This window comes from Pituophis catenifer, unplaced genomic scaffold, assembly GCF_029215685.1.
Source record: "Pituophis catenifer annectens isolate HBS135680 unplaced genomic scaffold, rPitCat1.0.hap2 SCAF_8, whole genome shotgun sequence".
Classification (NCBI taxonomy): Eukaryota; Metazoa; Chordata; class Lepidosauria; order Squamata; family Colubridae; genus Pituophis; species Pituophis catenifer.
Genome location: NW_027256888.1, coordinates 54,027,057 through 54,043,405, shown reverse-complemented (window position 1 = coordinate 54,043,405; position 16,349 = coordinate 54,027,057). Strand labels below are relative to the sequence as shown.

At 40.9% G+C, this 16,349-nt stretch overlaps 1 protein-coding gene across 1 annotated transcript in view; it reads left to right on the top strand.

The window, feature by feature from the left end:
* The first annotated feature begins 7,293 nt into the window (after nucleotides 1-7,293).
* ZNF827 (zinc finger protein 827) overlaps nucleotides 7,294-16,349 on the top strand; it is a 124,292-nt gene continuing 115,236 nt past the window's right edge. The window contains exon 1 of the mRNA XM_070948662.1: nucleotides 7,294-7,453. Coding sequence (XP_070804763.1) covers nucleotides 7,294-7,453 — 160 coding nt within the window. The remainder of the gene's footprint in view (nucleotides 7,454-16,349) is intronic.

Sequence of the window (16,349 nt, the reverse complement as noted above, 5' to 3'; positions counted from 1 at the left end):
AGTAATATTAGTAGCAGCAGTAAGATTTATACACTCGCAGACACACTTACATACTGTATTTTTTGGACTATAAGACGCACCTAGCTTTTGGGGTGGAAAGCAAGAAAAAAAATCTGCCTCTGCCTCCCAGCAATTTGCCTCCTTGCAGCAAACCGCAAACAGCCTGGTCAGCTTCAGCACAGCCTGATTTAGCACGAGCAGCTGATTGGTAGTTGGATCTGCCTCCCGGAATACCACCTATCAGCTATTCCAGGCTGCGGGGATCACCACCACCCATCGCCGCTGCTGCGTATCACCGCCTCCATGTGCCCCATTTTTGGCCTCCACCTGTCCCATTTTCGGCCCATTCCAGGTGGCAGGGATAGATGGCAGCAGCAATCCCCGCTGCCTGGAACGGGCCAAAAATGGGGCATGTGGAGGCCGAAAATGGGATGCATGGAAGCCAAAAATGGGGCACACAGAGGTGGTGATAGGTGGTGTAAATGGGCAGTGGCGATCCCCGCAGCCTGAAACAGCTGATAGATGGTATTCCGGGAGACAGATCTAACTGCCAATCAGCTGCTCATGCTAAATCAGGCTGTGCTGAAGCTGACCAGGCTGTTTGCTGTTTGCTGCAAGGAAGCAAATTGCTGGGAGGCAGAGGCTGAAGGATGGGGGCCAATGGGTGGGTGGGCGGGTCTTTGGCAACATTCGCTGTATAAGATGCACAGACATTTCCACCCACTTTGGGGGGGGAGAGGAAAGTGCGTCTTATACATAAAAAAATATGGTATATAGTTGTTAGCACAAAAACCATTTTTTAAATTTATGTGTATGTATAACTATATATATACATACATAAAATGCAGTTATTTTATCAATTTTTGCAAACATTGTAATATGTGATTATAATAGATCTTGAAGTTTACAATGTCCCAATGTTTATAGAAATGTAGTGGTACTTTGGTACTTAACTGCTTTGAAATTCATCAAATTTGTTACTCAACACATTTTAACGTAAAAATTTTGTCCCAGTATTTGTTCGTTTGGTACTCAATGAACAAGCTATAACTTGTTGGTGTTGGCTGCCTTGTGATTCACTACATTATTCCTTATGGGAAAAATTTGTTTAGTACTCATCATTTTGGTACACATTGCACCTCCCAGTTTCAATTAAGAATGAGTACCGAGGTACCACTCTAGATAAAATAACAGCATTTTATGTGCATAATTAGATTTAATAAAAGTAGTAAAAGTTATGTACTAATGTGACCGTTGGGTTAAACACTTCCTAGCTCAGGATCTTTAAGGTGCAGGTCACTACTAATTACACTCCCAATCATATTGCCGGGAAAGGAAGTCATGCTGTACAGTTCCTGTTGTAGAACCATGGTAGAATTGGATTTTTTATTTGAAAGGAACACTTTGCTATTATATTATGTTACTGTACTGATAAAAGGGTACAGTATAGACCATTCCTATTAAAGGTGTTGCCTCTTATATAGTTGTTCTTTTAGTATCTGAACCTACTGCAATCACTCCCATATATCTTGTGTACAGAAGCAGAAGTCTAGATCTAGAGTAAATTAAAGAATGTAAAGTTTAGGTTGGTTACTTCACTCTATGTTCTGTGTTCCATCTTAGCTTGCAGAATCTATGTGACAATTAGTTCTCTTGGTCAGGACTAGACTAAAAACTATCACTTGAACAATCTCTAATCAATTAATCTCTAATCAATTGATTGCATGCATATAGCATGACTGATATTGGATTAGGAAAAACTGTATTTTGCTTGGCAAGTTAACCTTTTTAAAGAAAGTTTGTCATGAAAAGCTTTTATGAATATAAAGTAAATAAAAGCATGTACTCTAGTAACTTATTATTAACTTCTGCCTTAAACTCACATTTTCCTTTGATCAAGGAAAATGATCAAGAACATTGTGGTTTTTTTTTTTTTAATCTTATGCCCAGTTGCCTCAGATTAACCATGTATTAGTTGCACTGGGACTAAATATGTATATAATCCACACAAAGTAATCTAATTTGATTTATTGTTCAATTTATTGTTTGAGAAGTAATCTTAGCAAAATAAACTAAGATGAAATTTTGTTATATAGTAGAAAAGGTGACATCGATCATATCCTGGGAGGGATATTTCAAAGTATCAATTATTTCTTCCTCTTCCTCCTCCCCCTTGTCTTTCTTTTTCCTTCCTCTTCCTCTCCTTTTTTTATAGTTACAACTCCCTAAACATCCCGAAAAAGATTTTCAATAGTAGAGACAAAACTAGTGTACTATAAATGAGTACTGCCACTGTCAGCATTAATTTTTATAGAAATATAGGGGAAGTTGAAGGAATAATGATGTTACAGAAAGTAAAGTCCAAACTTCTGAATTACAGAGACTCCTTTTTTGTGGCATCTGCTTTCAGGTCTGAAAACAACTTTCTGATGCCAACTCTAAAACTATTCCTCTAAAGTTGCCTTTGTTTGAAGAAATGTAGCACTAACAACATTTCTGCCAAGTGAAAGAATGAAGCTTGTTTTGTTTTGTTTGTGCTAAAGCTACTTGTTTCCCCATATGTAACCTCACTGGAAATGAGCCTGTCTTAAGAAATCCCTTTCTGGATTTCAGCTCATTCCTTTATTTTGGTTATGGCAAGCTAAAATACCAATTGCTCCTTTCTATAGGTGGGACTTTCAGGGCCTGTGACTTCCACTATAAACTTTTTCATGAGTTCCACTTCCTTGACTCATTATTTGACATCTTCACATCAGGTATATCTATTGGTGGAATGATTAAAAGAAAAGAAAATACAGTATTGTTTTAACCATTCTTCTCCTTACTTGACATGGAAACTGGCAAAATTCTTGTTATAGAGGGAGGGAGGGAGGGAGGGAGGGAAGGAAAGAAGGAAGGAAGGAAGGAAGGAAGGAAGGAAGAAAGGAAGGAAGGAAGGAAGGAAGGATCACATCAATGAAGGAAATACAGGCAGTACATTTGCCAGTTTTAGGTGGTGAAAAAAGCTCAACATTTCACCATGCCACTAGTGAACTTGCAAAAAAGAAAGAAACAATCAAATATTTAATATCCAATATTTAATCTTTGACCTGGTAGTCTAAGTAATTTTAATCTTATAGAGTTTATCTGCTGGGTACTTGCATGATGGATGGGCCTAAAGCAAACATATTATATTTATTTCAAGGTGGACATTATGAATTGTGATAGCCCATTAAGATAAAAACATGCGTATATATATTTATATCAATTGTTGATTATGACCATAGTAGGAACAGATTACTATAATTAAATCCTATTATTCAAGGGCATCAGCACTTATAGCTTCCTTAAAACAATCCATTAGCTCCAGAATGTAACATTTTAGTTACTTTAAAAGTAGTTGTAAGAATGTTCTTATGTACATGTGATTCTTTGAGTTAATCTCCATCTTTTATTGCAAGGTCAATCCAAATAGCTCACAAACAGACAATTCCAGTTATCAAACATAATACAGATAAAGTTCAAACCATCTTCAGTTCATGTTAAAAGGTTTAGCTGAATGTAAACTTATGAACATAAACTTATTTGAATTCATAAATCTCTACTGTTTAAAAGGCAAAATGTGTATTTTAGTACTTTTAAGAGGAATTCTAAATCTATTCTATTAAGACTTTTTCATAAAAGTGTTTTATTTTTTGTATTATCTATTTGAACTAGATTTCAGTTTGTTTTAAGCATTCCTGTAAAATGTCAGAAACACATTCAACGTTGCTGTAGCATACCGGGCATGAGAACCAATCCCTTTTCTCATTTGTAGAAATGACTTATTTGATATAATTAAAACAGAATAATGTGGAAACAATAACTCAAGGGATATGAATTTAGTGGAGCAAAAACTATACACTATTCCTGACTCAAGAGTACTGGAGTTATATTGGCATGTGCATGACTTTTCAGCACTGTTTCATACAAATGTATATATAGTTTTAATAAGTGTAAAGTAGCAGTTTATATGTAATAGAAAGTGTTATTATATTTGTTCTTCTTTGAAATGCACACGTTCCTATAATTTTTCCATTCCTATTTAATTTAAATGAACTGGGATCACCTTTGAAAACATACTTGTTCTACTCAAATGCATAGGTTTCCTGATGCATATTCATAAGAATATGCATCAGGAAACCTATGTGTTCAGAGGGTCATATATGATGAGAGCCACCAATGAAATGAAAAATCAAGCTTGGCTGGACTTCTCTTGTATATATATGTATTTGGTGGGTAGATAAATTTTAATGCAGTCCTTGACTAGCATCCACATTGATATCTAAAGTTCTACAAAAAAAAATGATAATTAAAAGAAGTTAAGAGTTAAAAACGAAATAAAAGGTGAGAGGATGAAAATTTTGAAAGTATCAAGGAATGTAATTTTATTGAACAGTATTTGCTTACTCTCATGCTGATTACGGCACTTATATTGGCTTAAATATGGACTGCTGACTGGTACCATTCAGTCTTTATAGAATAAATTGACAATATTGTTCTTTTCTTAAAAGAAATGACTACCATTAGCAAGAATAACTCTGAACTAGTGCAATGGTGAGTAAGGTTGCCAAAAGCAAGAATATATAAAAAAAGAGAGCAGCCCATTAAAACACTTTTTGTAAAACTGAGTCATTATTCACTTTATGCCAGCTACCAAGTTCAAAGTTAATGAGGGTTCTGAGAAGCAACTTGTGCCTCCAATCATTTCACTTCCATTGTATTAACAAGTTTTAGAGTTGAATTCATCTAAAGTACCTCAGGATGAATCTCTGTCCAATTGACTGGAAGTTGAACACAAAAAGAGCCTTTCTCTTTTCCAATACTTTTCTTTTGGGGGGGAGGGATGCAATCCTTTCTCCATTCCTCCACTCGCACCCATCTTCTCTTCATGTTTTGTCTTGATAGAAAAATGTATGATTTTGTACGGCAATGAAAGCCCCGTATCGGTTAATAACTGCAATCCAGGCTTCGTGCTATTCATGGAGAAGGTTTCAATAATGTTTTTCCAAACCCGCATTTATGCAGAAATAAACTACAAACTCAGAAGTCAATGTGAGTGTACTCCAGAATCAATTATTAGGGCTGACCTAATCTTGCTCCACCCCTCCACTTCCATTCTTTACACCAAGAAATTATAAGGTTAACGTTCCTATGCTTGCTTCTCCCCCTCCCCCCCGATGCTTTGATTTATTTGCATACATAGTTGGCGCAATTCAGTTTAGTTATGTGATCACCTTCCTTTCTCCACGCCCAAAATATTATCGCACCGACTTGACCTTTATAGTATTTCTCAGACCATTTTATTTTGCAATCGACGTGGGACTCCCCCTCCCGTTCCGTCCCTCAACGATTCTAAGAGGGGGAAAAATGGGGGCGCATCCTGGCGGCGACCGCCTTTGTCCCCCCTTGAACCTCGCGAGGAAGAGCGCTCGCAGTTCGGTGTGTAAAGTACAGCCTAAGAGCCTGGGGGCACCTTCCTTCTTCGCTCTGCCTTGTGTGCGTGTGTGTGTCTCGTCTCCTCTCTCTCTCTCCTTTTCTCCCTCTCCCTCCCCAGCCTGTGTGTGAGCTGCGAACACCGCCGCCGCCGCCGCTGCCCTTTGATCCCTGCATTAGTGTTAGTTAGGGGCTTGGAGACACACAGGGAGCAGCCATAGACACCGCCGCACCAGCCTTCATTATTGGCACCGCATATGAGCACACACTCTTCCCCTCGTCCATTAGATCCATTTCCATTGAGGAATATTGCGACCGGGGACAGACCAGGTGCACGACCGGGGGGCAGAAAAAGAAAAGGTGGGGGACGAAGGGCAAGGAAAAGGGGAGCGGGGAATCCCTTCTCCTTGGCTCCAGGAAAAGCGGCTTTCTAACCGCCTTCCCCCCCCTCCCACTTGCCCACGAGAAGAAAAGCAACCTCTGCTGGGCAGCTCCCCTTGCCCCGCTTTGTGCCTGCCTCTGTCCCTCTTTGGGATTTTTTTTTTCCTTTGGTCTCCCATTAAACCAAGGAGGAGAATGTGAAAAGGGGGGAAAATGCCCAGGAGGAAGCAGGAGCAACCCAAGCGCCTCTCTTCACGTAAGTGCCCCCCTTTTTTCCCCCTTCTCTGTCCCCCTACCTTCCCCCTTCCCTTCTCTGCCTGTCTCCGTCCTCCCCCTCTGCAGCCTCCTCCGTTGTTTTGTGCATTAGTTTAGGGTTACAGAGGTGAAACTGACAAAGACAGCACCCGGGTTATGCCTCTTTTAGGTCTGAGCTAAGGCAGCCATGTTGGTGATGAACAGCCTTGTGCCCTTTTAATTTTTTTTCTCCTCTCTCCCTCTCTCTCTCTCCCTGTGTCTGAGTGCGTCTGTGTGAGCGCGAGAGAGGGAGTGCGTGTGTATGTGTGTGTGTGTGTGGCTTTCCCTCCTCTCTTTCTTCGCTCTTCTAGCTCTTTCCCCTCCCCTTTCTTTTGATTGTGCATTTGTGTGCGTGTACGGACGGGTTTCTGCCGTTTAGTCTGAAGGGGGTCTTTTTTTTTTATTGGGGTGGGGAGTCGCAACTGGAAGGGTTTCTGGTGTGTTGTGCGGAATCGATTGCGAGGTCCGTCTCCGGCTAAAGGTTGCGGCTGGGCTGGTCGGCCTCGGAGCCGGGGAGGAGGCGGAAGAAGGCGAAGAGCAGCGGGGAGGGCGAGGCAGCGGCGGGGTAGAGTGGGGGGGGGGTGGCTAGGATAGAGGGACACAGGAGAGTCCGGGTCTGCCGCTTTGCCGCCGCCGCCGAGAAGTGCGGGGAGGGCGAGAGGGAGATCGTGGCATGCGAGGTCCCTGCAGAGCAGAGGGGGTGGCGGAGGCGGCGGCATAGCAGCGGCGGTGGAGGCGAGCTGGAGTCTGCTTCGCCTCCTCGCTGCAATAAAATGAAGGGTCAGATGCAGCCTCAGCGACCCAGAGGTTCCCGCGTCTCTGCCCCAGAGGAAACCAGCAGAAGGCAGGAAGGGCTTGAGAGCGCACGTCGCCCCCACTTCTCCCCACCTGGTGCGGGCAACGCACATACCACACCGCAGTTTTCCCCCCCGCTTCCCCGCCGGTTTGCGCGCCCCCTTCCACCCCAGTCCTCCTCCTCTTCCTCCTCAATTCTTCGCAAAGCAGTTAACTTTTTCTTCTGCTTCTCTCTGGAATGGAGAAGCGGTCGGGCATTCTTTGCAGAGAAGGAAGGGGAAATATCTTCGGACGAATAAGAGAACACATTTTAAAAGACCTTTAAAGCGACTCGGGGCTCCTCCTGGTTGGCCTCCAAAGAAAAGAGGAATGAAGGCGGGGGTGGATTGGAGGGGTCATTTTCTCCCCCCCCCTTCCTCCTCCTCCCTGCCTCCGCACCGACATTCAGTGCAGCCTCGCTTGGCCCCTCCCTGGCTGCGCCCCGAGGTTCGTTGTCGGCAGGCTGAACTGCTTATGTGTCAAAGCCACGGTCGGTCACCTGAAGTTCACCCATGAGGGGGAGCGAGAGGAAGGGAAAGCGAAGATTGTGGCGGGTGGCTGCTGAGGAGGGGTACTTGTGTGCGTGGGAGGTGAGCGACCGTGCCCTCGTCGCAGGGGAAGAGGCGATCGATTACTGGTTCATATGTATAATTAACGAGAGTTGATAGAGGGAGACGATTCCCCGGGCTACCAAAGCGCCCCCTCCCACTTTTTTCCCCCTGCCGCTCTGCCCTACGCTCATAGCCACTTCTTCCTCTCTCCTGCTGCCGCCGACCCCCCCCCCCCCTTCCCGCCGCTCAGAATACAGGATCAGCCTGGCACACATGATCCGGGGCTGAGGTAGGGGAAAGGCAGGGCACGGCATGGCACTTGGGGGAGCGCGCGCGCACAGCCTTCCTTTTCCTTGCCGCGTAAACTCGGGGCTTGAAGGGCTTCCTGTTTGACCCCTCCCAGCACAGGGCTCGATTCCACACTCACCTCCTCTCCCCCCCCTCCCCACGCCACCCTGCTGTTGGCCTCGCGATTTTAAAAGGAATATATTTATAGTTAAAAGCCAGAGCGCTGCTCCTATGAAAACCGAATTCAGGAAAGCTTGCAGAAGTGAGTTTCCTGAACCCGCAGGGGACTCCTTTTGCTGTTCGCCTATTCTCTAGTAAGGGGAGGTAAAAAAAAAAATGATAGTGATGCTTTGCAAGAAACTGAGAAGAGAGAGAGAGACGTTTGTGTTTTAAAAGTGCCTAGTTGTGAAATACCATACAAGACAACATAGGAGCAAATAAGAATTTGGAATAAAAAGTTGTTTTGTTTCTAACTGGTGTGTGTGTGTGCGCGCGCGCGCGCGCGCGCGCAGAAAGTCTGGGCGTAGAGTTTGGGAGGCCTGTTGTGCTTGCTGTTAAAGAGAGCAATGCAAGCAGCTGCAAACTGCCCTGCTAGTGACCTTGACCTGGCCCTGGCTCTGCTGCCCTTTCTGTCTGTTTCTCCAGGGCAGAGATGAAATTCTGTCTCCATTTTAGCTCATTCAAGAAGGATTGGTCTTGCAAACAGGCAGTTTCTAGTTTTGCTTTTGTGTGTACCTGAATTTTAACTTTTACCTCCCTCCCCAGAATTGCAAGTTTTATTGTTCACCCACGCCAGCTGCTTGTAGAGAAGTGAACATTATTTAAACTACAAGGTGCACTGAAATGCTTGAAAACATTGAGTTTTAAAAAAATGTGGTATCATGTTTCTCCAGTTTTGACGCTTAGTTTTAATACATTAAATGATTTTTGCCTCAGAAGAGAAAAGCTGTATTTAGCCTCACTTCTGATGAAATGTGAACTTGCCTTTGTTCTACTTTTATCATCAGTATATTTTATAAAATAAAAATGCTAATTTGTTATTGAGGCTTCCATAAAACATGAGAATTTGGTTATGTGTGTGAAACATTTGTAATTGTTTGTTTTCAGTGGAAAATTTAGATAAATGTGTTTTTTGAAAAGAACCTAAGTATTCTACAGCTCATTATAAGTGATAAGTTGAGCTTGCTTCTCAAAAACTAGCTATACTAATGTTGAAAAAACTTACTTCTGAACAGATGTGTTTTAAAAATTAGTGCATATTATAAATCTAGGATTTAGAGAAATTTAAGAAGCAAGTCCAATGCTAGGTGTGTTTAAACATGTGAACATAGTTTGACTTTATTTTAGAACTATAGATTCTTAAGATACAGTATTTATTCCTCCAATATTGCATTTCAGAAATGTTGTGATATTAATTGAAATAAAATGCTACCATATCATGTTGTACTTTTGCAAGTGCTAAAAAATAAGTTCATTCACTTTGTGAAAAGTTGAGATAAATACATGAGGAAAAATTTGATCTAAATATATGTCTTGAGGGAAAAAAGGTTTTATATAAGATAAAAAATTAAAATGACAGTAATCGTAGGAGTAGAGAACATTATATAAAATGCTGTTTAGATAGATATATAGATGGACAGTCAGAACAAAGGTTTTTTTTGCAACTTCATCTCCTGGCATTAAATGAATTGATCCAGTAACAAGGCAGTTGTTGAAAGAAAATCTAGAAAGCCTTATTACTGGTTCTCTGAAGAAATGAGAGAAATGAACAAGTCTGTCAATTTCACTGCAGCTCTGCAAACCTGGGAAAAGTTGCAAATATTTGCAGTTTTGCAGCTGCAGTAGCAAGCAGCCAGTTCTACTGTGAAAAGTGCTTGGTTGCAAAGAATACTGAAATGCTAACCTCTTGACTTTACAAATCACATTTGCTCTTAAATAGAAACAGAAGGAATGGCATCCCTGCAGCCAGGAAGGCTCCCCTTGAAACAACCAGATTTTTTTTTAAAAAAAATTCAATTGGCTAAACCAGTCCACACATCATGTACTAAAAATATGAGGGAGGGGATTTTGTTACTATTCATTAGCAAGAAAGAGGACTTCTGTATTTTGGCAGAATTGAAGGAGATTGTGGGACAACTTCAAACTCTTGATGGATTGAGGAATGAGGAATAGTGTGTTCTTTTGTGCGTGTGTTTATTTTACAGCTATGTATTTTAATTCTATTTATTTTTAATGAGGAAACATTTGATAATGTATGATGTTTCCACTAATGACTTTCTTAGAACCTTCTTCAATTTATGACTGTCTCATCCAAAAATGTACCTAAAATACTCCACAAATAATTAGCATTTATAGAGAATGTTTGATACACCTTTTAACCAGGAAGAGTAAATTGGTATTATTGCTTAGAATTTTAAGGTTATGAACTAAGATTATGAACAAGTCATTTTCATTCATAGAGTTAGCAGAAATAGATAGGGAATTAAAACTACATTCTAGGCTAAAAGTTCCCACTCAGATTTTTAAAAATATGTCTTACACCTCTAGCATTGTTCAACACATAATTAGAGATGATTTTCAACACTGGGAATTAAAAGTTCCTTGTTCTAATTTCATTCTTGTTGATAAATCAATTTGATATTATATCATCTTCCTTTGTATTTGAAATCAGATAGGGCATGAGTAGTAATGAAATATAGATAGTCCTTGATTTCCAACAATTCATTTAGTGACTCTTCAAAGTTACAACAGCACTGAAAAAAGTGACTTATGACTGTTTTTCACAGTTATGGACTTTGCAGCATCCCCATAATCATGTGATCAAGATCAGATGCTTGGCAACTGGTTCATATTTAAAACTTGCTGTGTCCCAAATAAATAAATAAAATAAAAACTTCACTTTACCTGTATTGATGAGGAAAAAAGCGCAACAATACACAAAATGACCACAGAAGCTAAGGTAAGACCACAAGGGGTTATGTACAGAGCGAGAGCTACTGGGTGACTAATGCATGATACTTTGTTTTGACTGGAAAGGGTAGCGAGTCACGAGGCAAATGACACAAGTTCTAGTTTGCGCGTCGAGTACAAAAGCAATGACAAGTACGGAGACAAAATTTTCTCAATCAGAATGTATCAAGTACCAAATTTGATGACTTTCAAAGCAGTCGAGAACTGATTACTAGATTACTAAGGGCTCAGTGCAATGTTTTAGGGCCCTGGGGGTCATATTGTTTTGAGGCAGTGACATACAATGGGAAGGGCTGGATTTTTTTAAAGTTTCAGGTGAGATCTTTATATTCTGTTATAATTAAAGGCTATATTACGTCTTGCTTCACCGTGGAAGAAAATTGTCCTTTCAAATTTCAGCAACATAGTCAAAAAGATGCTAAAGTTACAAAAAGGATTCTTTGAAGCTACAGACAGTTGTAAAATGAATGCAGGATTCCAGTGTTTAAATTTATGGGTTTTAATAAGAGGAACCAATTCATAAGAGAAACTAATTCTGTATATCTATTCAGAAAAAAATCCTGAGTATGATGGGGCTAATTCTCAGAAAATGGATACAGGATTACAAGATTGTGGTATATTATGCTACAACTTTGCTACTAATCTCTACTAATTTTGTGAATCACAGTTTACAGCAGATTGCTTATTAGGGCCATGCAAATGTTTTTATATTCTTTTGGCTTTTTTCATGCGTAATAAAATATTGGGCTAGCTAAAAATATTAACTTTACAAGTTTTAAACTTTTCAAAGAAAAAAAAACAGATTGATGAAAGTATATGTAAGCAAGCAGCTTGGTATGCAGCAGTTATAATCAGTAGAAATTTATGCTATATACTATTTTTCCTGTTTTAGTACAGTGTTGGAAGTGCTAGATCGTATTTATATTACTAATTATATTTCTGCTTATCTTCCTCTCTGTGTTCATATGCATAAGCTTATCATGCAGTATTTGAGTAGTAAGCACCACATTAAAGTTTAGCAAATAGGAAGTATGGATACATATCTTAAAAGTGGGCTAGGCTGATGTAGCGAGAGACTGGTTGCAACTAGACATGTAAACTAATTTCAGAAGAATAGATATGTTATTTCTCTTGGTAGAAAAGATACAAAGTGGAGCCTTACGGTTCCTATGCTGCAGACCTATGGCCTTGTGATGCGACATAGATAAAGTTTGTGACTTAGATAAAGTTTATTGCTCAGTATTGCCCGGTAATAGAGTCAGTTTGGTGTTACAGTTTAGTGTTTATAACTAGAAATCAGATGAATGTGAAGCCAGATAGATGACATTGGGCCACACTCTCCCAGCCCTAGGAAGCAGGCAATGCAAACCACTTCTGAAATCTTGCCAAGAAAATGCAGGGATTGGTCAAGATCAGGGTGTCAAACTGGATTTCTTCGAGGGCCGGATCAGTATTGTAGTTCTCCATGGGGGGGGAGTGTGGAGGGGAGATGGGATGGACACCTCCTGCAGCACCCTGCCAGCCAAAACAGGCGCGTGGGGGTGCCCCCCCCATGCCCCTTTCCAGCCTGGACAGCCTCCTGCAGCACTTTGCCAGCCAAAAACAGGCAGCATGGAGGCTCCACTAGGCCCCCACGCGGCCCATTTTCGGCTTGCAGTACTCTTCTGGCCAAACACAGGTCCCGTGAGGCCTCCGCATGGCCTATTTTTAGCCTGCAGAGTGCTGCAGGAGGCTGGGGAGGCTGAAAATGAGGCGTGGGTGGGCCGCGTGTGGCTCCCCCATGCCCCGTTTTGGCTTTCAGTGCTACAGGAGGCTGTTTAGGCTGAAAATGGGGCGGGGGCGTGCTCGGTCCGCCCATGCCCGTTTTGGCTGGCAGGGTGCTGCAGGAGGCATCCATCCTGTCTCTCCCTGCTCCGCACCAGCCCACGGACCTTGACTTTGACACCGCTGGTTAAGATAGTTGCAAGGACTCAACACTGACTTGAAGGCATAAAACAACAACAACATTGCCCTGTATTTTCATTACTGGTATATTGTTTTTCAAAACTCTGCACATGCAGATTGCACAAAAAGTGTTGTCTCCAGTGTTTTCCAAATCTAGGAAGTTTCAATCAACTTAATGAGTTTTGTTTGAACAAATATGAGAGTCAGTTTTTAAGATGAAAATTTTGAATATTGAGAGCCATTTTGGTCTAGTGGTTAAGACACCTGGCTAGAAAGCAAGAGACCATCAGTTCAAGTCCTGAAAGCTTTTTGAGTGAGCTTGGGCCAGTCACTCACTCTCAGCCCAAATTACCTCACAGAGTTGTTGTGAGGAAAATAGAAGGAAGGTGTATTGAATTTGATTGCCTCTTTGAGTTAAAATAACAAAAGGTGTGGTATAAGTAAATAAGTAAGAAAGAAGCTAGTGTCATTTACTCTTGGGTGACTGACTGTCCACAATTCTGCATCATTTGATGCAGAATTGTGGACAGTCAGTCACCCAAGAGTAAAGACAATGAATAATAGTACGAACTTTACAAAATTGCATGTGCCAGTTGAACTTCCACTTAGGATTTCAGAATTCCCAAAGAAAAACAAATATCCTCAGTTCTTTATACTTTATAATATACTGCTCAGATATATTAAAATTTATTTATAAAGGGTAAAATTTTGATACAGATAATGTTTTGAAAATTGTTTAGTAGATAATTTCTCTCATGAGCAAAGTATCTGTTATTCATTAAAGCAGTGGTCCCCAACCTTTTTATCGCCGCGGCCCGCTGAGCACGCGCAGGGGTGGGGGCACGGCCCAGGAGCTTTTGCGCACGGCCCATTGCGCACGGCCCAGGAGCTTTTGCGCACGGCCCATTGCGCACGGCCCAGGAGCTTTTGCGCACGGCCCAGGAGCCTTTGCGCTGCAGCGTTCATGTCCCCCGGCCGCTGTGCGGCCCGGTGCCAGGTACTCCACGGCCCGGCACCGGTCCGCGGACCGGGGGTTGGGGACCACTGCATTAAAGCATGTACTTTTCCTGGCAACTGCATGAATATGAATAAAAATGTAGCTGTTTTAATGATCACCATAATGCTACTATGCTCTTACAAGATCACATTCAAATCATTTTTGAAGTGTGCAGATCTTTCATGCTTGACACATTTCCTATTTTTTCATTTCACTTTTTTAAGGTGCCTTAATATAATACAAAAAGTATATTCTGTAATCATGAATGTGAATCAATTATTTAATAGTATCACGTGCTTTGAATGATATCTATATGCTTTTTAAATGATTGGTTCTCATATGCCTATATGATTCTTATGTTTAAAACAATTAATATAATAAATCCACATTTTGGGAAAAAACATATTTTTATATTAAACTTTTTTGTTTTGCAAGTTTTGAAAACATTAATTTATTTGTCAACCTTTGTAAAGAAAAAGTTTTATTTTTGAAACATTTTTAGTATAATTTTGTCCAAAATTGAGTAATAGTTTATGTTTTAACAAATGTTAGAGTGTAATGTGCCTCCTGCTATTATTCACCATGTAAGATTCTTAGTTTCCTTTGAGTGACATTTGGGACATGGTAGAGATGCAAATGAAGGTAAAGTTCAAGTACTGACTCTATAAACAACTTTGGTAAGAGCCACAACTGTGTCCTGGGAAACGGGGAACAGAATGTATTCTTAAATGAATGACAAAACCATCACTCAATTTTTAAAAGTTTTTCCCCCTACATGTCAGAATGGGAGGGCAGATTAAGAAATGATATAAAACAGAAATATTAGTCAATATTTGGAATTAACTTATTAATTTCTGTAATTGAATTAGAACAGACCCCAGAACTGGATAATAAGAGCATGACTTACCACTAAGGGCTTTTTGGAGGGTCAAAGGGCTTCCAGCATAAAAGATTCATAAAGTTATGTTTTCATTTTATAAATAACATGTAATACAAATAAAAATGATGGCTTGGTTCTTCAGTGTGCCCAGTTTATACTGCATGATTTGCTGAGCAATGTAAAGCATAAAGTTAACTATAGTTGTATAACCTGTTTCATTGTTATTGGCTATATTGGGCAACTAGAAGCTTACTATAGGGCCATGATGGCGAACCTATGGCATGGGCACGGAGTCATATCAGTGGGAGCCTGGGGAGAGTGAAACACGGGCCTTCCAGTCCCACCGGAATTTGGCAAATGGGCAGTTTCTGGCCTCTGGAGGGCCTCCGGGGGGGGAGGCCATTTTCGCCCTCCCCAGGCTCCAAGAAAGCCTCTGGCTTTCATGTGCCAAAAGCAGGGGGACAGTGGATGAGTCACATGTGCATGCGGGGGAGGGCGCATTGAATTATGGGCGTGTGACCCCCCTGTGCTCCCCCATCACTGCTATAGGGCGTGCTTCCTAGAATCTAGTTTTTAGGACTATTTCCTATGAATTAGAATGTCATATATAGCTATCTTTATCAAACATTGATCAGACCAATTGGATCCCATTATATTTTAAAACATTTGAGTTTTTAGAACCAATACACCTTATAGTAAAATGTAGTACCAATGTAATTATGCTAGAATCTTTTCAGTGTTAAATTTATACCTATTCACTGTTTCTGAACTTTAAACAATTACCAGTTCATGAGAATAACTTAATGCCATAGCTGTTGAGTTAGTTTAGGACACTTTAGTAACAGACTTCATCAAATACTTTTGACAGTTCAAATGCCTTATATCTGTGGCAGCACTTCTGTCTATATGCTTACTGTTCCTCTTAGAAAAACCTGAAGATTAGTTAGAAGATTTCAAGAAACATGAAGATTTAGTTTGGCAGAAGCCTCCCAAGACTTGTTTTTCTCTATGTTGGGTGATTTTCTTTCTTTAAACAATACTTTCTGCTACTTTGTCCAGAAGGATTCCATTATGATTTTGTTTCCACTAACTTTAAGCCTACTTTGTGTGGTATAGAGACGTCAAAATCCATTTTTTTCCTTTCATGCAGTTCTAAGAATCAGAAGGATGAGTGAAAGCACAAATATAAACTTTATGTAAACATAAATATAAAATTAAAGTGTAGTAGAGTAGATAGTAGCCTCTTCTGAGATTGAAAGGATTTTAAATTTTTAGTAAACACAGTCTTAATTAATTCCTGTTGAAGTGGAATGGCATAGAAGCTTAAATGGCTTAGGGCCGGGGTACTTACGAGACCGCCTTCTGCCACCAATAGCCTCCCACCGGCCAGTACGCTCGCACAGAGTGGGCCTCCTCAGGGTGCCGTCCGCCAGACAATGTCGGCTGGCGACCCCCAGGGGAGAGCCTTCTCTGTGACGGCGCCCACCCTCTGGAACAACCTTCCCCCAGAGTTACGTACAATAACAGACCTCCGGATTTTTCGTCGGGCCCTGAAAACCTATTTATTTCAACTAGCTGGGCTGGCTTGAGTTAAATTTTAAATTGATTTTAAATTGGGTTGTTTTAATTTACGGCCAAAATATTTAATTATTTTAATACTGTTTTTAAATTTTGTATGCTCTGTTTTTTACTTTGGCTGTGCACCGCCCTGAGTCCTATTTGGAGAAGGGCGGTATAGAAATTTAATTAATAAATA